The sequence below is a fragment of the Phoenix dactylifera genome, chromosome 3, assembly GCF_009389715.1.
Source record: "Phoenix dactylifera cultivar Barhee BC4 chromosome 3, palm_55x_up_171113_PBpolish2nd_filt_p, whole genome shotgun sequence".
Classification (NCBI taxonomy): domain Eukaryota; kingdom Viridiplantae; phylum Streptophyta; class Magnoliopsida; order Arecales; family Arecaceae; genus Phoenix; species Phoenix dactylifera.
Genome location: NC_052394.1, coordinates 7,375,184 through 7,399,460, shown reverse-complemented (window position 1 = coordinate 7,399,460; position 24,277 = coordinate 7,375,184). Strand labels below are relative to the sequence as shown.

The following is a 24,277-nucleotide window of genomic DNA, read 5'->3' as shown; positions in this document are numbered from 1 at the left end:
ATGGTTGGTGTGCTCAACCTTGTTCACTCTATTAAGCAGCACCATATAGTATCTTTTTGATATATAGCCACAGGGTTTCAACTGAGCTGATTAAGTGAAGGATGTGCTCTCTGATGTTTTTTCTCCTTTTTTTTTGACAGAATGTTTTCTCTTCTATCAGTAGAAAGAAATTTTCATTAGTGTTTTGTTGGCCCATATTTTTAAATCTAATATTGTGGTAGTTCAGTTTCTATTTACTTGTTTACATATTTCTTTTTGCTGAATAAGAGACTCCACACCTTCTTCAGAAAGGCAAGTGTAAGTAACATTTGATGAAACATCATAATCTTTTGACAGCGAGAAAATGTTACTGTGCTTTTTCTAAGGACAAAAGTTTCAAATTGCTTTTATCAAATTCTGTTTGAATAAATTTAGTGAAGCTTTATGGCTGACCATTTCAAATGATAATATAAACTAATATCTGATTATTGATTCCATTTTATCGCTGCAGTGATATCAAATCCTTCAAAGTCCAATTTAAGCACAGGTGCCATGGTTGGCATTGTGTTAGGAGCAATTGCTGGTGCAGCTACTCTATCTGCAGTTATAACAATGCTTATATTGAGAAGGCACTCTAAATATCGTCTGGTTCCCAAAAAGCGCTCATGTAAGCCCCTGGACTATAATTAGTAATCATTTAGTTAATGATTCTTGGCTATGAATGAAGTAGGTGAAAATTATGTATCAGGTGAAATGTCTATTGAAATCATTACAAGACAACAGTATTCTGACATTGTTTAAAAATGCTTAAAAATTAAGTGCTTTGAGTTGTTTTTTCTTTTTTTGCAAGTGCCAGGTTGCTGTCATACATTTTTTTTTTTGGTTTATTCCATTTTCTTAACTTAAGCTATCCTTATGAAGATCTTTGGTGCAAAGATTCTTGAATTTATTTTGTGATTCACAATTTGTTATCACTTAATGAACTACATAATTTGTAGGTGCCATCATGACACAACCTAGAAAGCTTAGTCAAATGTAATAAATTTGTAGCCACTTTTTAAACTTAATAGAAAAAGCAATTGTTGTTATGGCAATATAGTTGTGACTAGTACACCAAAATTGTTTTAGTTTATTTCATTGCATATATCAACATCAATTGTAAATAGAAATATATATTCACCCCAAGAAACCTGCAGAGCAATTACTCTCTCATGATTTGCTAATACCACTTGATGACTGCGTGATGATATACTGCCTTTGCTTGATCAAATTCGTTCACATAGAGAGATAGGTAAATTAATGATATGGCATTACTTTTCATTGATGGTGATTTTAATCATTGTTTCATGATTGTTGTTAGTGACACAAGTTGTGCATGGCTGTAGCATATTTGCAATTTTGCACACACTATCAGCTTATGTATTAACTCTGAGAGACACATATAAGGGGTTATAGTATATGATGGCAGTATTTGTTTATATATCCTCCCTATTTATGAAAAGGGAGAAAAAGACAGCCACCTGGCCTTTATTATAATTCAGAAAAATTTACATCAGCTGTGAATCAAGGTTTTGAGTGGGAAAAACAAAGATCATTTTCAGGGGTGTTAACATAAGGAAAAATCATCATTCAATCTTTTGGAAGCTTTCCTTGTATACTATTGATTTATACCGGATATCTCCAAAATAAGATAGAAGGCTTATTGTTGCAAACAGTTGACCAATCATAAATAAGCCAAGGCCTTCTGAAGCCATCAATGGAAGAGACTTGTTGGGGAAGATTCTGGAATTTCTCTCTCCAACATACCCATGCCATCCCTGCAAGTAACATCAAAAATTCAAAACAATATGTTGTGAAGGCTTTGTGAAATTTCTCTTCTCCTGACAAGACAAAGGTGCTCAAAGCTGGATTGAGGATGCATAACTCCTAAAGATGAGCAGATTGCCCTTCCAGTTAGTAGGGAAGAACTGACAATTGGAGAAAGGATGACCCACAGTTTCAAGAGCTTGCTGACAAAGAACACAGCCTCCAATGTTCTTACCAAGTTTTTTCCTGAGATTGTCTCTAGTGCTGAGTTTTCCTTTCCAGCATAACCACAAGAAGCACTTCATAGAGGCACCCAAAGAGACCATAATGAGGCTGCAAATTTGCATCTGCTTCCCCTAGAATTAATGAATTTATAGAGGAAAGCAGTGGGGAAGACTCCCATATCATTCATCTTCCAAGTTAATTTATCCTCCTCCCTATTTAGTATATACTGCAAAACTGTATTTCCTCCACCACTTGCTCCTGACATTAAATAGTATTAGAGGCTTAGAGCACAATATTGTTGTCCTGTAGGAGACCAAGCATGCAAAGTATGCTCATCAATCATAAATCTGCACTGCTGGTTGTGGTTCTTGAGATATTCTATCATTACAGAGTTTACTTGGTCATTTTAAAGTTTTGTCGATCCAGTATGTAGCTGTTTATAGTATCTGTTTATGGGTTCAGTATCTCATTTCATCCATTCTTGGCATACCTACATGACATTTATGCACCTTCTACTTGAACTTCAATTTTCACTGTAACTTTAGACATCTTTCCCGCATGCACATTCATCTCATTGATGCTAGAAGTCACATCATTTGATAGGTATCTCTTTGTGTGTATCTTGTAAGTCAAAAACCTTCATGATGGCTATTATTCTGCTACACAAATTCATCAAGAGCCAAGCAACTTGTTCTGCATCTTGAAATGGCATCATTATAGTGTCCTGACAAGTTTTCCACCTATATGCAGTGTCAAAAATTCCAGTTAAGATTGATGGTGTGAAGGACTTTACTTTTGAAGAAATGGCACTGGCAACGAACAATTTCAGCGACTCCACTCAAGTTGGCCAAGGAGGATATGGAAAGGTCTACAGAGGTGTTTTAGCTGATGGAACAGTAGTAGCCATAAAACGTGCACAACAGGGATCTCTGCAGGGTTCAAAAGAGTTTTTCACAGAGATAGAGTTGTTGTCAAGGTTGCACCATAGAAACCTGGTTTCTTTGATTGGTTATTGCGATGAAGAAGATGAACAGGTATATTTCTTTCATATGTAGTCATTTTACTTTTTGCAACAGTGTTTTGGGGATTCAACTTGCCTTTCAAATTACACCATCAGGTTGATGGTTGACCTAAAGGATATGGCAAGATTTAGTATTAGCTTGGTCGGTCTTAGTAGTCCTCCTTTGACATAGATCTCCTGTTTTATGTTAATAAAGACGCTTATCATTAAACAGAAGCAAGCGACCTTAACCACTTTGCAGAAAGCTTGGGATAGTAGCACAATCTTGTTTTAGTTCTCGTGTTGGTTAAATAAATCTCCTGACTGCTATGTCAAACCTTTAACAGCTTCACCTCCTCCAACCCCACAAAAGAAAGAAAGAAAAAGAAGAGAGAAAAATTTATTATAAGTAGGACACTTCTTATTTCTTACTATAATCAGCTAAAAGATTGAAGATAAGGATCGTCAAATTGTAGAATCAAAAGAAAAGAAAACAACAAAAGGTGATATGATCAACTAAAAGGATATTGGAGGTTTAATAGGCATGGATATGTCTCAAAGAAATTGGGCTGATCCTTGCTTGAACACTTCATTCCAAAAAAAAAGAAAAGAACTCAATGTTTGAGAATAACGGGAATAGTGGGTAAATCAAGAATAATGCCTAGAAGTAGTATTATTGATCAGTTCGATTTTCTATAAGTCAATTTGCCTTGTAATGAGATCATCGATAGTCAGTTGTTAATTTTGCCAAATCTAGATAACAGGAAACAGGTGATAGAGATAAGTATTATGAAGCTTGATATTGTGGCAAGCCAATCAAACAGTGAGAGTAGCTCAATGGTGAGCTTGTCTCCCACAGCATGTGTTTAGAGCCTCACTTGACGACAATGGGCAGTGGGTTCTGATCTAGGGCACTGGTGCCATGAAACAAGAAAAAGCAAGTGTTGATACTTGATAATTTGATAAAGTCAATTATTCACCAACAAATGCGAACAATATAGTTATAGGACTGAACACATGAACATGCCACCACAGCTGGGGTGCGGAGCTTGACGCTCACAGCATGTCTATAGAGCCTCACTTGAAGGCCATGGGGCGGGCTATGATCTATGCACTGGTATCATTGACATTACAGAAGCAAGTATAAATGAAACCAATATATACAATATAGGACTGTGTATGAGGATGTCACCATAGTAGGACTAGGGTGCATCTGTAGATGTTAAGCATTTGAAGGACAGTCTCTTACAAAGAATAAATGGATGGATCCAAGTATGCATATGTGTGCTTGATATGCTATAACACTGTCTCAACAAATAAGCAACAATGTGTGCTTGATATGCTATAACACTGTCTCAACAAATAAGCAACAATGTGTGCTTGATATGCTATATCCAAGTATGCATATGTGTGCTTGATCCAAGTAAATAAATAAGTAAAATACATATGTATGCATGTGTGCACTGTGATGTGTAGTTATGTGCTTGATATGCTATAACACTGTCTCAACAAATAAGCAACAATTTCAAGGCTTGTTGCTCATGCCTGAACAGAGCATTTCTAAGCAGTGACAAGAGGAAGTCTTTGACATGGATAGCGCAATCTTGTATTACATAATTCTCATTTCTTTTTGTTTTTTTAGTTTGTTAAATATGTTCTTGAATCAAAAATACTTTGGTAAAGTGGTCCAGAACCAGCACCATCATTTTTTATGATATAAATTTATAGTGATCTTGGTAAAGTCTTGATCAATATTGATAATGGTAATCTTATACATTTATAGTAACACAATCACATTGATCAAGCATTGTCCCAATTATTTGTGGTTGGCCTGATGATTTTTTTGTATTCTTCATTATTAAGGTTATCTCTGGTGTTATCACAATTTTTTTTTTTAAATCCTTTTCACAACTCTCATCAGTACTAGCTTAGTTCTTGCTCCATGACTGACACAGCTCGATCACCTCTTTTTACATGAGCCTATTCAAATCTTCTCTTCACATGCCCATACAATCTAAGTTAGTTATCCATCAATTTTTCGTCAAGTTATGCAACTATTATACCTCCACAAACTGGATTTTCCCTAATCTTACCACACATACATCTCAATGTTGTCGTTTCTTCCACATCTATCTAGCTTGACTGAGTCCTCTAACTGACCAACACTCTAGTTTATACAGCAAAATGGGCCTTGTTGTCATTTTATAAAACTAGAATCCTGCAAGTGCTACTCACATGATGAGAGGGGACTTTGGGAATCTGGAGTTCAGCCGTGCTGGACTCCCTGCAGAGACTCTCAATTTGGCACGGTGGGTCCTCTTGTATTGGTAAATTGAAACATGGAGTTGAAGTGGCGGAGGATTTGAAACAGGAGAGTTCCCAATATAATAGTAAAAGATTTTTATTTTAAATTGCTAATGCAATATAATGAGAATGTTAATACTTTCCTAAAAGTAGCTGCTTAATATTCATGGTAACATTATCTCCAGGTATTTCCCTAAGTATCCATTATGGTGTGCATTTGAATGGTAAATTCTAAATATAACTTATTTCCTATCTTCATGTGGTTTGTCCTTGCAGATGTTGGTATATGAATTCATGGCAAACGGTACTCTTCGTGATCACCTATCTGGTAAGCATTTGTTGGTTCATCTTGATCCCCTGAAGTCACAACCATCATTTACATGATAAGCATATTCCTTTTTCCCCACTAGCACTGAAAGGGTTACATTCCAAACTACTTACCAAAACAAACTGTCTCTCATAATGTTTTTATAAATATATTTTAACTAGTTAATGCATTTTGCTGAAGTGTCTGAAGTTGTTTATCAGTTGAGAATGAAAAGGATCATTATGGCTAACACCATTTTTGAAGGTCCATGGCCCTCGTGAAGTAATTCTGCACGAGCCTATGCCAATATATGTAGTGGTGTCTAGCATGACCTTGTACAGAAAGCAATTGGACAGTTGCCTACCTGCCATTTGTTTCTTCTGACGCTCAACTTCCGGCTGTCACTTTCCTGGCGATTTTGGTTCTTTTTAGCCTTTTGGGTTTTACTGATGCCATTTTTGAAGGATCATGGTGCTCGAAGAGTCTGCACCTAGCCTATGCCAGGATATTTACTAGCAAGGTGGGCTGAATTGGTGCTATGTCCCATATTGGTCAGCCATTGGTTTGGTACAATATTGATTCAATATTATACCAACACTCAGTACAGCTTGGCATGTTGGTTCCGAACCGGCATCTAATTTTTTTTTGTTTTTTCAAATTTTTTTGATATATAATGAAGTTTTATAAACTTTTTGATATTCAATGATGTTTTATGAAGATTTTGAGTGATCTAAACATTAATTTGATATTTTTTGAGGTGTTTTCATGTTCTTTAAAGCATTGTTTCTTTTATTGCATTTTTTTTTGTCTATAAAATGACTATAATTTCGATGATAAATCTAATTAAAGTACATAAATCATTTCATTCAAAAAAAATCAATAAAATGCAGAATAGAGAGTTAATTTAAATACATTCCGACGTCTAAAATCTTGTGGAGTGTCAATGTTTCTCGTAGGTGTCGAGGTCATCTTCGTTTGCACGGAGCTCAACCCAATTCTCTATCCATATAGCCCTTTGGTTTTGTAAGCTCGTTGGGCCACTATAAGGTACATAGCCCAGATGTCGCTCTAGGAGTCATCTGCCTAATAATGCGATTGTGAAGTGACTCATCCGGTTATGCCAACAGAAAATTTCGATCCATAAGTTGCTTTGAGCTGCGTTGGATAGTAGCCATTGGTGGATGACATGTCTGAAGCACAATATCTATAAGGGAAGTAGTTGGCACCATATCCATAAGGGAAGTTGCTGATACCATATCCATAAGGGAAGTTGTGATACCCAGTATTTGGGCTCGTTCCCTTTGACCGGCCCAAAGTATTTGGCCTAGTCCTTCGTGCACGTGCGAAGGAGGAAGAGACTCCCGATGGGAGTCGTCTTCCTCTCCAAGATGGTCGAACGTAATTCAACTCTAAGCCGGATTTCGGTCGCAACTGGGCCTATTTAGAGGCCCTCTTCGACTCCTCTCTCACCCCCATTGGATATCCAACCCGATCTGAGCTCACTGTCAACGTTCTCTTCATGTTTCCTCTCTGAATGCTAGTCGCCATTCGTGTCGTCGCCACGTCTAATTGCTGCCGAAAATTAGGTAAAGAATTCGTCCATCTTCAATTTACCTTTCTCCTCTTCTTTTCAAACCTTTTAAAACCTCGAATTCGGTTGATGATCACCGGAATTTGGCCGAGAAAGGCAATGCCCTGTTTTTCTCTGTTTTCAAAAACTGACCTTGTTTTCTTCCGATTCCGGCTACCTCCATTGCCAGCACTTGTCGCCGGTGGCTTTTCTTGATCCCTCGCAATGGCTGGAAGCTGTGGCCGGAGCTCCGGTGATCGGGATGCGTTGGTTCCATGGTTTAAGGGGTCGGAACCCCTATTTTGATCCATTTTGGCGCTGCCGGCTGCTAGTCACCGCAGGTCGCCTGTTGGCCGGCTATGGGTTCCGGCCCCAAGCACCACCGCAGCCACCTTTTCTCTCTCGAGAGAACTCTATTTTCTCTCTCTTCTCTCTCTTCCCCTTCTTTTCTCACTCTCTTGTTTCTCTCTCTACCTAGACTCTCTCTACTCTCTCTAGAGATGTTGGATCCAGTAAGGTACTCCTCTTAGTGATTTTGGATCAACCTTGGTGAAGGGCCTTGATCCATAGTCATCGGGGGGCGTGCCACCCTCCCATCTTGGCCTTTTTCAGATACTATTAGAATTGGTCACTTCTGATCCCTATTGAACTATCTGTATCCTAGTCTGAGTATGAACAAATAAATTTTATTTTGATCGGACAGACCGAAGTATCGGGCACTTCTGCTTAGTCAGCCCTATAAAGATATCAAAACTTAGGATTTTTATTTTTTAAATTAATCATGAACAAATAATAATGCAATTTCGGATATTAGGTTCTGAAGGAGTCAGGATTAGTTGGATTGTCTGCTCGTTGTTCGTGTAAGGTAAGTAATTATCTGTCTTTTTAAAATTTTTTATTTATATAATATTATTTTTACATTGAATAAATTGTTAAATGATTTTTATATGATTTATGAATTTTATGAGATGTTGTTTTGAATGAAAAATAGATATGTAATATGGAGTAATAATTTTTGGACTATTGTTATATTGTTTACTGGTCTTACATCGTGTATGCATCTTTTGATTGGATTATGATATATATGTATTTTGTAAAAGAATTTTGATATGTATCAGATTTTAACTCTCAGCCTAACTATATTCTGAATTCTGCCAATTGAGGGTTATGCATTGGCACTTCGATTATTATTGAGCTCATTGATTCTATTTTGGCCTTGCCACAGGGTATAAATATGGTATTTAGGCCCACTTCGCAGGGTATAAGTATGGTTCTATCTTTGGCCTAGCTGCAGGGTATAAGTGTGGCCATAATTAAAGACTGTAGAGTTGAATGTGTTTCGTTTCAAATCGGATTTATGATTACATATATGAATATTTGAAAGATATGAATTTTAATGAATTTGTGTTTTAAAACGAACTTGATTATGTCTTTATACTATTTCGTGGTAATTTATGTTTTACTTTGTATCTTATATTATTACATGAATTATATAGTTAGGGTATTCATTACTTACTATGTTGTCTAGCTCATTATATGACTTCTTATTTTTTTACTTATTTTTTTACTTACATATTTTAGACATGAATTTATGTCTTCTTATTTTTTTACTTATTGGTCATATATGAAAATCTGGAAGGTCATATGCCATGCCTCCTGGTCATTAAGTTGCCAGGGAGCACATTTACCAAGTTTTGGATTCATGATTCAAGTTTGGGCTTGTGATGTTTAATAGTTCACGGCTTTAAAATAAATATGATTATAAGGGGTTGGATTGGATTTTGATATGCAATTTATCTCTTTTTTCTTTGGATTTCTTTATTTAATCCGAAGTTTCTATATGATTTTTGTCATGGTTCATAATGGTGTTTATTTCTTCATCTGTTTATATCAAGCTGTCTGTCCTGATTAAATGCTAAATTTGCCACTCATCTCCTTGTATTGTTCCTCCACTTTGTGAACTTTCTGCATTGTAATCTTGGAACTATTGTTTCATTGCCTCAAACTTGCTCCTATTGATTGACATTCACGTACACTCTTTTGAGCTCTTTGGCAGTATAAAATTATTGAATCTATAGTAGGACTTCAAAACCAAACTGAGATGGCCCAGATACATGGGTTTCAACTTAGGCTTGATAGGCACAAAGAAGAGAATTGTCACGCCCCAAATCCAGGACATAACACGGCTATGCTACCACCCACAACAACAAGAAGCCAACAATATTATTCCTATATACAAATCCATATTAAATAAAAATAACAAAAGGGTCCAAGTCTATCATCCAATAAATAAATAAATAGGTACCAATACAGAGCATCTAAATCCAAATTTCAATGCCAAAAACCCATACCCCCGAAATCCATGAAATCATCAACTAAATCAATAATCAACTAATAAACTAAAATTCTGCTACAAAAGTCTTTTAGCACAAACTCCGATGCTGGATCATTCCCCGCTCCTAGCAACCTTAATCAATGCATCATTTAAAAAAAATACCGTTGCAAAATAGAACATTTAACAATAACAGTGTACTAAAACAAGTAATAAACCAACCATATTCTTGCATATGCATAAATCATGCTAATTTCATAAATATAGTTCCAAGTGCATAGTATAAATAGTCATAAATCATAAGTCATTTAGCTAGTTCATAGTGCAAAACATTGCTCACAGGCATTCGGTGCTATGGTCACTTTGTACCCATGATAGGATTGTCATTGTAATTGACGAAGTATCATAATTTCGATTACCAACTTTATACCTGTCGGTAGAGGGTCGTTTGTGTTGGATGCTAGCTCCAGGTTGTCGATTGACCTTCAATAGGGTTGTTATAGCTATCTGAGAGCCTTTAACCATATTTCTTAAAATAAAATTTCTTAAGTCATATTTTTTTATAACATATTTTCTTAAATCATACATGAAGAAAACATCGAATGTCTTCATAGAGTCCGTAGTCCATAAATAAGTCTTTAACAGTAAATCAATCGTTTCATAACAAAAATGCAAATTTCATAAATATAGAGTTTATGTTTTATTAAATTTTTTATGGAACTATTATTTCACGACAAATCATAAGTTTCATAATATCGTATATTCGATCTGAAATTTCAAGAACATAGATATTCTTTTCACGATAAAACAACCGGTAGTTTGAAAACTAGTAAGGAGTATCAGGATTATTTCTCCTTTCGTCTAAAATCTTAAAATTCAACGATACGAACAAGGTACGTCGTACCGGTACCGGTAGGCGTACTAGTCGCCTAATGGATCGGTATGGTTCTGGTTTGAACCGATTTGAACCGGTACTGAATCGGCAGCGTGGTCGCGGAAAAAATTCCGCGAAGCGCGTAGCGCGCATGGGCATGCGCGGACGCGCGCCCGCCGTGTTAAATGCTACTCTATGGCATTAAATGCCCCGTGCGGTGAACTGCGCCTAGGCGCGGTTCCCCATTTGCGCCCATGCAGGCACTCTGCCCAGCACGGAGAACCGCGCCCGCGCGCAGTTCCGAGGGCGCAGGTGCGTTACCCCACGCATGGGTACCGGTGCGAACCGGTCCGATTAGCACCTGTACCGAGCTTGTACCGCTCGGTTCCGGCTGGAGCCGGAACCGTTTTTCACGCTGGAACCGGACCAATTAGGAACTGATCCGGTACAGGTGAACCGGCCGGTATGGGCCGGTTCAGCATACCATAGTTGCGAATCAGTTTAACCTATTTAGTACCATGCAAAGCCCATTCATATTCAATAGCTTTAATAGTATAAAAATTTTAAGAGAGAAAAAGGGGATGATTGGCTGAGTGATGGCGGTCGGTGACTCCGAGTAGGTCTGATCTAAATGATTCAATCAAGAATCATGAAGCAGACTCGATCAAAGCCAAGATCGTTTGACAGGGATCATTAATAGTGGGTTTGAAGCGAGAATCGCCGAACCGGTATCGGATGTCGTACCGGTCGGCGTCCGGTACGGTTCGGTATCGATTCAGACCGAACCGAATCGGTACCGAACCAGTTTGGCGTGCTGGTTCATGCACCGGCACATCCTATTTTTTTTTTGGAAGTTCTCTCTTTTTGAACTTTTTCTATGAATTTAAGTCTAATTTGATGTTTTTTTATGTTTTCTTGATTTTTTTTTGATGTTTTCTGACGTTTCTATGATTTCGGTTTAAGCTAGATGATACATTTTATTGCTTTAAAATGATATAAATCATGAAATAAACAACAAAAAATATCTTGAAATCAAGATACAATCAATTACATATTTTTAAAGTCCAACAAACATACACAATGATATCTAAAATCGGATCGAGTGGCGATGCCTCTCGTAGATATCCAGATTATCAGCATAATCAGGAGGCACATCAACCCATCCCTCTAACCAAGCGGCGTTATAGTTTTGTATGTTCATCCCATAAGGAACGTGCGCTGGATTATAAGCACTCTTGGATCTCTCGCCGAAGCTTTGGCTCAGAGAGGTGTTCTTTGGCTGAAAATACGGCTGTGGGGGGGCCATCCGAATATGCCGGTAGCAAAATTCGATCCGTAAGATGCTTTGGGTTGCATAGGATAGTAACTACCGAAAGATGCCTCGGACGCACCATATCTGTATCCGTATGGGATGTGCTGCGGATAATAGGATCCAGTATAAGACTCGGAACTTGATATATCTATGGATCCTACTCCACGTGCAAGATCATCTACAGCTACATCGTATCCTTCTGAATGACCTCGAGGAGCCCATCTTCTATATGCAATTGTATCCTCGCGGGTTCTGCCAGATCGTCCACCGTGGTTCTGATCCTATGTAGCATGCGTAAATTGGGACTCATCGGTGTATCGAAGACCATCCTGCAACCGTGTCTCATAAACAGTAGTTTTCTGTGCTCCACTCCCCCTATGACCAGCAGATCCATGACTACCAAGACTGTCATTACAACGGGCCACAGGCTCTAGCTTAGTGCCAACTGGTTTGCACCAAGTCCGAGTTTTCCTATAGCGAACCGACTCGATCTGTGATCGGGTCGGGTCGGCTCGGTTCGGGCTGAACGGGGCGCTACGGCCTGGTTCAGCAAACCTTTGTTTGAAGGATACTTAACAAGAGCCAGGGTGATGTATCCAACATGCTACCTGATTACCAGGGCTGTTCGGGGCCTCTTTACTAGGATCAACTTGGGTCCATAGAAAAAAGAGACAGAACTCTGTATTGGGATCCATGGGACTGCTTAAAGAGAGAGAGGGAGAAGAGAGAGAAAGCGGGATGCTTTGCCTCTCTTAGAAAAGGAAGAGAAGGCTAGGGTTGCTAAAGATCGTGCCAGGGATATGGTCAATGGCCGAAGGTGGTGAACAACCAATGGCAGCAATCAACTAGCTGGAAAACAAGGGAAAAAGGGTTGGAAAGATAGGGAAACAATGGGTTTTCTTTATTTTTGGCCATTGGCCGCTCACCGGTTGCTTCTCTACCATGGAGGGTCATGGAGAGGCCTTGGAAGTTTGTTCAAGGGTCCGATATCAAGAGGTGGCCGCACTAGTGGTCAGAAAAAGGAGAAAAGCGGCAAAACAGGGGTGAAACAAGGGTTTCTCTTTCTCGGTCGATTTTCGGTGAAATCGAGGTGGGGGGCGGTGGTTTAAGGCTTTGGAAAGAAGAGGAAGCAAAGGGAAGGAAGATCGGGGCTTTACCTTGGCTCCAGTGAGTGTTGCACCTTGATTTCCAGCAGGCGCAGTGATGAGATGCTGCGAACTCGAAGGGAGAAAAGAGGGAGAAAGAGATAGAATAAGCGGTGCTACTCGGTGGTGGATAGTCATGGAGGGGAGGGGTGTCTAATTATTGAGGAGACCTAGAGTTCCGGTGGCCCTAGTTTTCCGACTCATAGTTGAAGTCTCGTGGAAGAAGAAAGGAAAGAAGACTCACGGTGGGAGTCTTCCACCCATCATGCATGAAGCACGCCCAGCGTCGGTTGGGCTGGGCCACGGGTTGGTTTGGCCGGTTGAGCGAACCATGCCAGACTTGGTCATCTCAAGAATACAGTAAGATGAAGAACAATATGCAACAAAGAGAAAAGCAAAATAGCATGAGCATTATACCACCCTAGAATTATAAAAAATAATTAGATAATTAACTCAAATTCTTGATTTTCAACTCTTCATAAACTAAATTCTGATGCTCCTCATTCCCTTAATCTAATCTAAACATTAGTAAAGGAGACAATCTATATGACTGGAACTAGTTAACAACTAAGCTAGCAGACTTCTGCTAGTCTTCTTAAACAATAAACATACTTATGGTGAGTGCATGTGTATATACTGAATCTGTATGGCAGTTGTTTTAAGTCAGTGGTGTGGTCTATATTGAGCAGGAGGGTTCTGCAGTATTATGGTTATAATTCCTCATCTAAACTTTGCTTGCCATAATATTGGATGATTGGATGTGCTTTTATAGGGCTTCCAGATCATGTAGCCTTGTTATAGAATTCTTAATATACTTGTCCTCTTTTTCTCTCAGGTGCTAATATATGATTTGCTGGGCTGCAATCAGTTTTTGACTGCATCGGTTTCAAAGGAACAGATATTAATTCACTATATAGCATGGCAATCACTGATAAAATCAACATTTTCACATGCAGTGAGACAACTACCTTAGGGAACTAATACATCATCTCTGTTTTAGGTAGTTCTGTCAGTATAGCCTTTTCGAGAACAATAGTTTTATCAGAATAGTAACTGATCCAGTTATTAGGTTTTCATTAGTAGAGGAAGATCTTTTTATTTTTGATGTTTCCAAGTTTATATTGTAAGTTTTTGATTTATATTTATATAGAACACATACCGGAACTGTGAATAACATGTGACAGAAGTTGAGAAAGATTGTATATGTCCACTAATTCACCTGATCAGTAGAGCATGACAATATTCTTAAAATAATTTGTTTATTTTATTGGAAATTTATGTTTATGGTAAAATACTCAACTCAACTAAGCCTTAATCCCATTCTATTAGGGTCGGTTACGTGAATCCTTTTCCTCCATGCCATTCTGTTTAGGGCCATATCATTCACTCCACTTATGTTTTGGACATAGCATATCCCAAGCCCAGATAAAAGAGGAGGATTGTGATAGGTTGATGGCGAGCATAAAATTACAGTCACATCCTATGAACATGATTCATGGTAAAAAGAAATATTTATTATAGCTGTACAAAGTACGAATTCCCATAATTCTTGATTTCTTGGGGTTTAAAATTTACATATTTCACAAAATTTTTGAAATTATCTTCAGGCAATCAGTTTTTTAAAAAAAAAAATTAAAGGGGGTAGTATTTGTTATTAATGCATCATTTCAGAAATTAAAGCAACTCTGAGACAGTGAAGACTTATATGTAGGTGTTTTACTTGATGCCTTGCAACTGACATGGTTAGCAATGCACCATTCAACTTTATCAAAGCAGCATTCTGCTACCACATCTTGTTCTTGTTAGCCATGAACTGACTTTGATTCCTGCGCCACATTGCTCATATGATACGATGAGCTCTAATTGATCATCTTTATTATGAAACAGCTAGATCTAAAGAGCCTCTAAATTTTTCTATGAGGTTGCGCATTGCATTGGGTTCTGCCAGGGGCATTCTCTACCTTCATACAGAAGCAGATCCTCCTATATTCCATAGAGACATCAAAGCCACCAACATCTTGTTGGACCCCAAATTTATTGCCAAGGTTGCTGATTTTGGACTCTCGCGTCTTGCACCAGTCCCAGACACTGAAGGGACTGTACCTGCTCATGTTTCGACAGTAGTGAAGGGCACCCCGGTAAGTATGGACTAATATGAGTTTTGTTAATAGTTTCCTTGCTATAATATCTCTGTAAATCCACTGCTAGTCTTCACATGTTCTTAATTTTGAAAAACTTATCTGAGAAACTGGTCATCTACTTTGCTGAATTGAAACTTTGGATCTAAAAATGTAAGGGAAATTAATTTAGTGTTTTTTGTGCGGGTGCCAAACATTTTTTTTTTCCAGTTTTTTGGTATTAATAGTGTCTGGTCATGTATTAGCCATCATAGAGGTCAAATAATGGCGGCCACTTGAACCGTGATGGACAATGAAAAGTATACTGTTCTACACTTCTACTGTTTATCAACTTCAAAATGGCTTAGTGCCTAGCCATCTCTTTGATGACTAGAGATGATTTAATAACAAAAATACACCCATACAAGCTATCTGATGATTAATCAAGTTCTGGGCTGTGGAATGGAGATTTGATCAGTTTGCTGTTTTAATAATGATAACCTACATCTGGATATTGAACCATCTGCTCCTGGTGCTGAGGCTTCATGCTCATAGTTTTTACAATGTGTTATTATCTGTTAAGAGATACTTTAGCCCCACAATATGTGGTTTCCAGAATTTACTCAATAAAAACAGCGTGCCTTATCTCCTCAACCTGTGACTGGCTCTGCTTTCCTACCTCATCTCTCAACTTTTATCTTAAATCTCGAATGGTCTCAATCATTTTTATCCCCATTCAGAATGTGACAGCATCATCACATTAAGGTGGATTGTATCATCTCACTATAGATCTGTCTTCTCAAGATTCAAAGATATCTTCTATAGAATATTAGTCAGAATAACTTTCGGAGCTATTTTAATGTTCTTGACTATCGTTTGCCCAAAAAGAAGACAGGCTTGCAAAATATAGAACCTGTCAGCCAATTGTTTGAGTGAGTACATATATGAAGATACGTAACCATCATTTTTATCCTTTATCACCTAAAACTCCCAGCATATCAGAGGCAGAGAGATGTACCTAAGATGAAGTTGTGATTAGACAAGGAATATTACAAGCAAGGTTCGCCATACCGGTACTGGACCTCGTACCGGTGCCACACTAGCATAGGCGTGCCGAGTGTCAGTACGGTATGGTACACGGGATGCCATGTATACCGTTATCGGTACCGAATCGGTACGCTATGCCACGTACCGACCGGTTTGGTACGGTACAACATACCAACTTGTAGAATAGGTGGGAATAGAGATGGGTGAACCTATGTATCCTCAAAAGAGGAAAGAGTTATAGGTTTGTATTTAGAAGAGGACACATGAATTGCCCTAAAGACAACCTAGAAAAAATATATGATGGGATGCTAAAAGGTGAAACAAAGTTTTTAAGTACTCACCTGTACTGGGCGGTATAGGATGTACTGAACTGATCCGTATGCTACCAATACAGTACCCCACCGCCACACCCATCCCCCAAAAACTGATATATGATAGAGGTTTATTGCCGACTTCAGCAGTGTACCATGTCCAGGGCATAGGGTACCATATAATATCAGTAAGAAACCAGTATGAGACCCAATGACGAGACTTAAAACCTTGATGTGAAAATTTTGACTCTAGGGAGTCTCAAGTATGATGGGCCTAAAGATGGAGAACTTGGCACTTAAAAGGTTCAAAATCAAAGAACTATGCCATTGAAATTGCTGGCAGCACCAACTGTCATCGACTTATAAGAATAGCGAAGGTTTTGCATATACGGGTTGAAGGAAGTGACTATAGCTTAGAACTCCTCACAAAAATCTAGACAGAGGGTACAAACTTTAAAATGGTCTAAACATCCTATTGAGAAAAAAGATGTGTTTAGTAATTGATAATTTTAATTGCTGCCTAACTGTAAAAACATTTTGATGGGACAATTCTAGACCAGAATATGTCAAAAGAATTAATAATTGCAGTCTCTGGATCTTGCACCAGTAATTCGATCTCTTCGAACATCCCCTGTTGCATGAGTGTCTGAATCAAGCATCATTTCTAGGTCACAAGCATCAGTGGCTTCCCTTCATTTTCTTATCTCAAGCATCACATTCGCCAATCCTTTTCCATTAGAATAACTAAATGCTTTCCGGACCACATTCTTGTTTTTCATAAGCGGGACTTTATTTGATGCTTACATCTGCATACCTCTCATGTCCTCGTTTACATTCTACTTAGCAAGCTATGGTCTTTACAATCATACGTTCTCTTTCTTCCACATATCCATTCTAGTAAGCATGTTTGAACTTAAAACAAACATGCAATATGTTGCGCTTATAGGATTATTTAGCTGTCAGGTTTTACTGAAACTCTTGTTTGGATGTTTTTCATGATGCCTGTTTTAGATAAAATGACAGATCATAAAACCTGAAAATTGAGTTTCACAAGAAAATAGGCATTCCCTGCTTTTCATTTAGCTTGTTTTATGTCAAATCTGGTCAAATGATTATCTGTTTTGACAAAATTCAGGGACAACCAAACAGCCTCTAAATATTGCTGACGAATTTCAGACTTTAAAAGATTTATAAATTACAGTCATTGATGATATATCAGTATTGTATGAGTGTATACATCATAATCTCAAGCATTGATATGAGAATATGCCCCACCATAACTGATTACTGTCTCCCAGTAATAAATGCTTCACCATTATTGCACCATTCCAACATTGGTCCTCTTAATCACATCATAGTTGCACTGTGCGGTGCATTTATGGATAACTATAATATCATGTTTTGTTCATGTTTTTGGAGGTCCATTGCACTTCATGCCCATGTCTCTTGCAAATGTAAGCTTCCTATACTCCTTTCTTGCAAATCACTCCAAATTCTAAGGTCTTCTTTTTAGAACATTCAATGGAAGCTCGAACCATTCTTCTTGCATTTAATAAATTGTACATCAATTTTATCCTTTACCATTGCATTTCCTAACCTTCTTGGACATTCATCTCCAGTATTTGTGATCCATCAAATTTTTATCATAACATGCATAGATATTGTCTAATTTGTGGATATTCGTACTTGGACTGCATTAAGTCTGTGGTTGTATGACGATATGTGTTTATGGACAAGCATGTTGTTTGTATTTTCACATGTTTCGGCAGTTCTGTGAATTGAATTTTAGTTTTCATGTTCACATTTATAGTGGCCAAGCTTGATGAGTATGTTGCATCACCGAGAATAATTAAATGTGCATGATATCAGCAGTAAGATGGAATGTCTTGAAATGTTGAATACACAGCCTAGTTATAGGAATTAGTAGCATAAACTGCACTGTGGAGAAACTAATGATTTATCTCTTCCATAATGTGTTCATAAATTAACAGGCCCTCCATTTTGATGGTAATGTACAGAGGGATGCCACGATTTCTCCACCTATACATAGATGCATGCATGGTGTATATATATATATATATATAAAGAAGGAAAAGGTCTAAATACTTGTAAAATAGCAAAAGGTGCATGCTTGATTCTGATCTCACAGATGCATTTTCTTTGCAGGGTTATCTTGATCCAGAATACTTCCTAACTCATAAGTTGACGGACAAAAGTGACGTGTATAGCCTTGGAGTTGTGTTTTTAGAGCTGCTGACAGGGATGCATCCTATATCTCATGGCAAAAACATAGTTCGAGAGGTACGTAACTCACTCGCTACTCTTATGTCTTTATGCAGATAAAGGTGTATGTTGTTTTGAAACCATAGAGGCTTGTGAGACTAACACCCATTAGCATTCCTGTTCATGAGGGATGCGAGCTTTGTAAAACAAAAATTGACTAGATATAGAGAGAAGGCGTGGGCTGATCTCCCTGTTGGCTTAGGCGAAAAAAGGCACCGTGTCTCGTTTGTACCCCATCAAGGCACATATCATACATATGAGATTAGAAATAGTTTGAACCATGAAGGAAGATTGTAAGATATGAACTGGTGCCCCTTTCTGTTCTTTTCTTTTTTGAGCAAAATGGTGGTGCAGGAGCTCTATCGTTCCTTTCATGAGACAATGGAATGAGAAAAGTATATGAATTAGTAATTTAAACTCACAGTTACACTTATGTAATTGCCACAGTATTGTAGCTTGCTTAAAAAAACCCCAAATATTTTGTCATCTAATATAATGGCAACCCATAGTTCTGCTCATAGCTGTTTCCCTGTATTTCTTGATTCTAGGTAACCACTGCCTATCAGTCTGGAATGATGTTTTCAGTCATCGACAGCCGCATGGGCTCATACCCATCTGAATGCATTGAGAAGTTTGTATCATTGGCACTTAGATGTTGCCAAGACGAGACAGATGCGAGACCTTCAATGGCCGAGGTAGTCAGGGAACTGGAGAATATATGGAGAATGACACCAGAAGCTGATGCCACACCATCAGAATCCATGGCCACTGATGCTGGTAAAATAGTGACACCTCCTTCATCATCCTTGGCTGCTGGGAACCCTTATGTGTCATCCGATGTTTCTGGCAGTAACCTTCTTAGTGGTGCAATCCCGACCATTGCCCCTCGTTGATGGATAGGTAAAGTTCTGGAGTATCCAATGGTGTAACTTTGAAAGATGAACCGATCTTGTCCTTCTGTTTTGTCTGCCTTCTTTTCTTTGCCTTTTGATGTGTATATACATATACATATACATACATACATATATACATTTGTTATGTGTTATTTGGTATCATTTCATATTGTAGAGTGAAACAATGTAATCTGATCAAATGACAGTTGAATCGATGAAAATTTTGGCCTTGGTTTGATCTGTTTTTTTTTTTGGTACATCGGCTGATCTGTTATATTTGACTGACCATGTTTACACTTGAGCTACTTTCCCTGCATCTACGTACACCTGTATGTGCGAGTCCCACCTTCTGAACCAGCAGCCAACTGAGAACGTGTCGGCGTGAAATCAAGGCTAACTCTGAGACAAGATTTTCTTTTTGAGAAAAAGAAACTCCACCTGCTCTCTTAAGATCATAAATTATAGAAGCGATAGAAAGGAGAAGGTGCAAAAAGAGAGTCGCTTCAGAGAGATGTTACAGGGGGTCAAGAGAAAGGTCGGCATGGATGCCTGTGTTGAGGCATCAGTTCTGAGTCTGGCGAGATTGACGAGTTCTTGACAGAGAGAGAGCGTGTTTGCGTGCATGTACATGGGTTTTTTCCTACAGTGCATGATTTACATCTGGAACTCTTATATAGATCAATCCTGTTCTAACTTCTAAGTTCCTGATGGTGATAGTAGGGCATAGCTTTTTTTTTTTTGTTTTTTTAATGTTTGCTGAGTTATAATCGTTATTTATATTCTATATACGTGAAGCACCATCAAGGATCCATTATAAATTGGTCAGGTATGGATCCTCGAAAGGCAAGTCCTTGGGAGAGGTGTCAGATCTAACAGATTACTGGTAGATGCAAATATAAGGATTTTGAGAAGGGTACTTAAAAAGAGGCTTGGTTGAGAACCCTCCAGTCCCCCGAAACAACGGGGACATGCGAGTCCAATAAAATTCTCAAAATGTGGTTTAACTTGTCCCCTTCTTGGGGGGCTTCGACGATTTTAAGTTACCCCAGAGTCCGAAGACTCTTCCTTCCCACTGATGACTAGTCCTCCACCGGCAACCACATACGGAAGAAACGAAAAAAAAAAAAAACCGATGGATAGACTGTACGGGCATCCGAACTGCTCTTTCAAGGTCGAAGGGGGGCGATAGATGCACACCGTGCGGAAGAGCGTTTGTGCCAGTATTCTGTAGAAATTTCTGTGATGTTGTCCACATGGAGATTTGAATGTGTGTTCATCTCTTTTGCATTCGTCTGGTTTAGAATCTCATCCTGCCTCCCGGGTCATTTATGGGAGTAGGCATCAAATTATCATCCGCGCTATTACGAAATTCACATGATTGTCATTGTCATTCCCCTGCCTTCAAATGGATGCAGAGCAGTCAGCCATTGGACACTTCGGTTCTGAGTGTGGAGCTGAGGGCTGCTTGGGCAGGCCTTCACCAGATCCGATGCGTGTTACGAGCTAGGTCCATCATCCTGAAAGATAACTCAGCCACCGTTATCAGTTGGATCATGAGGAGTCCAAGGGGTAACGACTGTAACCATCCATTGCTCCAGAACATTTGGACTATGATGAGGAATGGAGGGGCTTTTCAGGTCAAGCATGTATACTGCGAAGCCAATGAGGTTACGGATTGAGTAGCTGTTTATGTAACCTGTTACTCTGGTAGTACTCTCTGAGCTGGAGATGGGAAATTACCCCTGGCACTCCGAGGTATCCTATTTTTTGATTTTATTGGGTGTATCCGTACTTGTCAGATATGATCCATACGTCCTAGCAAATAAATAAATAAATAAAAAATAATGAAGATATCAGAATTATTCTGAAAGGAGCGCCGCCCCCCCCCCCCCCCCCCCCCCCCCCCAATGGGATGAATCAACAAATCAAGATCTTGATAGGGATCCATTTCCAGTTTTCCATCTTATTGTCTTCTATGTTGAAGTCGTCAAAGACACCAGCGACGGCCCAAGGTGATCGCTTCCATCACATTGTCAGCAAAGGGCTTGCAATACCTTTCATTCATAGTTTAATTTCCGGTGGCCTTGCAGGCGAATGAATGACTACTTGGTGCAAACGAAGTCGATGTAACCTGCCAACCCCAATCATGAACACCAATTGAAGATGAAAACCCTAGCTTTGAGACATTGAAGTTCTCGAAAAAACAAAGGGCCCAATCGATAGCAGAGCTTAGAGGATCCTCATGCATAATTGAGAGTAGAAACGGAAGAAAAAAAGAGAGGATGTATACAATATTATGTATAGGGTGTATATATAAGCTTAACTATATCGAACTTTTGTTATGATAACAACTGTATTAATATTATAACTAACATTATGTCAACATTCCTCTCTCAAACTTAGGATGATATGGTGGAAGTAGAGCTGATCACGGGCCAGGCTTAGCCCAAAAAATATTAAATTTCACATAAGCCCGGTCCAAAATCCAATTAAAAAATTAATAGAATTTAGATCAGAGGCACAATGCCTGATCAACTCTAGGTCAAAACTAGCATGAGTTTGGAAACTAAGTCTCACAAACAGCCGAGTGGATGGGCGACGGAGATATTAATTATATTAACACCCTCCATGGTGTTGTTGTCGCCCTAGAGGGTGTTGATAGGGAAAAGGAGGGCGAAGCGGGTGCCCTAAGGCTTATAGATGGATGGTGGTAGATGATGACAAGAATCAAATCGGCGGCTCTAATACCATGATAAAAGAAACAGAGGAAGAAGAAAAAAAAAGAGATGATGAATCTCCATATCTGAATTGTCTATGAACTGCATGCTATAATAGTATGTACTGAGTATGTATAGGCTAACTCTAACAAACTTTAATTATAGTAACAATTCTATTAATATTATAAGTTGGTTACGTTGATAATAATTAGGTCCGAACCGGTCACAGGAGATGGAGAAGAGGAAAAAGAAGTTGAGATGACAGACTTGGGACTCACAAAGGGAGAAAAAAAGAGAGAGGAGGGAATCAAGGATGGTCATCGAGAAGAAGATGGAGGAGAAGGCAAGAAGCATAGATGGAACCGTGGAAGACGAGAGATGCAGAATTATTTATGATTCTCTGGCCGAATTTTAAATTGCTTACAATTCCAGATTTATAAGTGATATATAAATTGCTTCCAAGTCCCTATTGGCAGATACTTTTTTACCGGGAGAAACTATTTATAGGTCGAATTATTTATTATGAGTTCTTCGGTTGAAGGCTCAAGGAACCGACTTTATGCTTGTAAGATACAAGTCGAATAGATTATCAACTGAATTTCTAATTACTTTTAGTCCCTCAAATTCTACCGCCTTAGCTTGTTATATTACACTTCTAAAGGAAAAAATATATATTTAAAAGCCTCTACATTACCTTTAATGATACCTTGAATTACTATAAGTTGCTGAGTTGAAAGCTACACAATGTTTGCTGGCTTTGTCAATTTTATTCATTTTGGAATTTATTAGGGATGACGAACTTGGTTGATTAGTTATGAGTCCCCTTATCCAAGTGACAAAGGTTGATACCATCTAGGTAAGCACTTAACGATAATTATGTAGTATAATACTATATACATGTAAGTATGTATATGTGTTTGCATAATATGAGTTTGACTATACAATAAATATTAAATATTTGGTAAAAGATTTAAGATTAAAATCAATGAAAGACTATGCAAATTATAGATTCAAACTATGATTAAATCTACACTATATTTGACATGTGGACTTAAAATAATATATTTTGTTATTCTTCAACCTAAGTAACAAGTTGATTAAAGATCGACATATTTTTCTATAATTCAGTTATCAAAACCTATTAAATTAAAATTTATCCGTGGTTTTAGATGTGTAGGCCACGATCAATGAATGGATTTTTGATTTAAAATTATGATTTTTAGTTTGTATTATTTTCTAAAACTATAGATCAACTTTAATAGCATGCAAGATCCATTATTATTTTTCTAGTCATTAGACTTTTTTTAAAAAACAAATAGTATATTTAGCGTGTGGCCTAACTCATATATTAAAAGCTTTAGTAGTTGATATGGACCAAGATTATCGGAAAAGATATGCAAAAACTTGAAATTATATTAAAGACAGTTGTAAAATAGTTGAGAGAAGTTTTGATGGTTATGACTATGGTTATAGAAGTTGATAGCCTAGACAATTTTTTTATAGTTTATAGAGTGATAGTACATGTTTTTGATTAATATAAACAAATCTTGATTCATACTTGGTACATATTCGAACTAGTGTTAATTCAATTCGACATTACCAAGTTCACTAACTATAGCTATATTTAACTTGAGTCCAAAATGAGCTCAAATCATGCTATGATAAACAAATTGAACTTAATCACAAAATTCATGCTCAAAGACGAAATCAAGCCAAAGCTCGGCGGACTAAGCTGGATCAAGCTTTCTCAACACCTTAACAGGGCATGCGAAACTATAATCAATTGATCATCATTGCTTACCAAGGAAAAAAAATGAACTGATTAATATTTTTTTCTCAAAAGTTTTGAAACATTCCAAGCTCAAAAGGGGGCTGATACTTCAAGCAGATCAATATCTAATATTGACCAGACGCATGCACGCACGTCAAAAGCAGGCTGGAGAAGAAGCTTTTGAAACCAAAGGCAACCAAACGGGTCACGCGGGCCAATGGGCCCATCCAATTCCAAGCCAGCTGGGTCGTGGACCAGACTCGGCCCATTAAAGTCGGCGCCAT

At 38.1% G+C, this 24,277-nt stretch overlaps 1 protein-coding gene across 3 annotated transcripts in view; it reads left to right on the top strand.

The window, feature by feature from the left end:
• The window catches only part of LOC103702160 (probable LRR receptor-like serine/threonine-protein kinase At1g06840), a 37,747-nt gene extending 18,002 nt beyond the window's left edge, over positions 1 to 19,745 (top strand). For 2 of the 3 annotated variants that reach the window (XM_008784475.4, XM_026802639.2), the window contains 6 exons: positions 491 to 646; positions 2,761 to 3,044; positions 5,591 to 5,642; positions 14,742 to 14,992; positions 18,496 to 18,630; positions 19,161 to 19,745. In XM_008784475.4, coding sequence (XP_008782697.2) covers positions 491 to 646; positions 2,761 to 3,044; positions 5,591 to 5,642; positions 14,742 to 14,992; positions 18,496 to 18,630; positions 19,161 to 19,505 — 1,223 coding nt within the window. In that variant the 3' untranslated portion in view covers positions 19,506 to 19,745. Of the gene's footprint in view, positions 1 to 490; positions 647 to 2,760; positions 3,045 to 5,590; positions 5,643 to 8,005; positions 8,057 to 14,741; positions 14,993 to 18,495; positions 18,631 to 19,160 lie in introns of those variants that run through there. The other variant, XM_039124479.1, reaches the window with a different exon arrangement.
• The last annotated feature ends 4,532 nt before the right edge of the window (positions 19,746 to 24,277 follow it).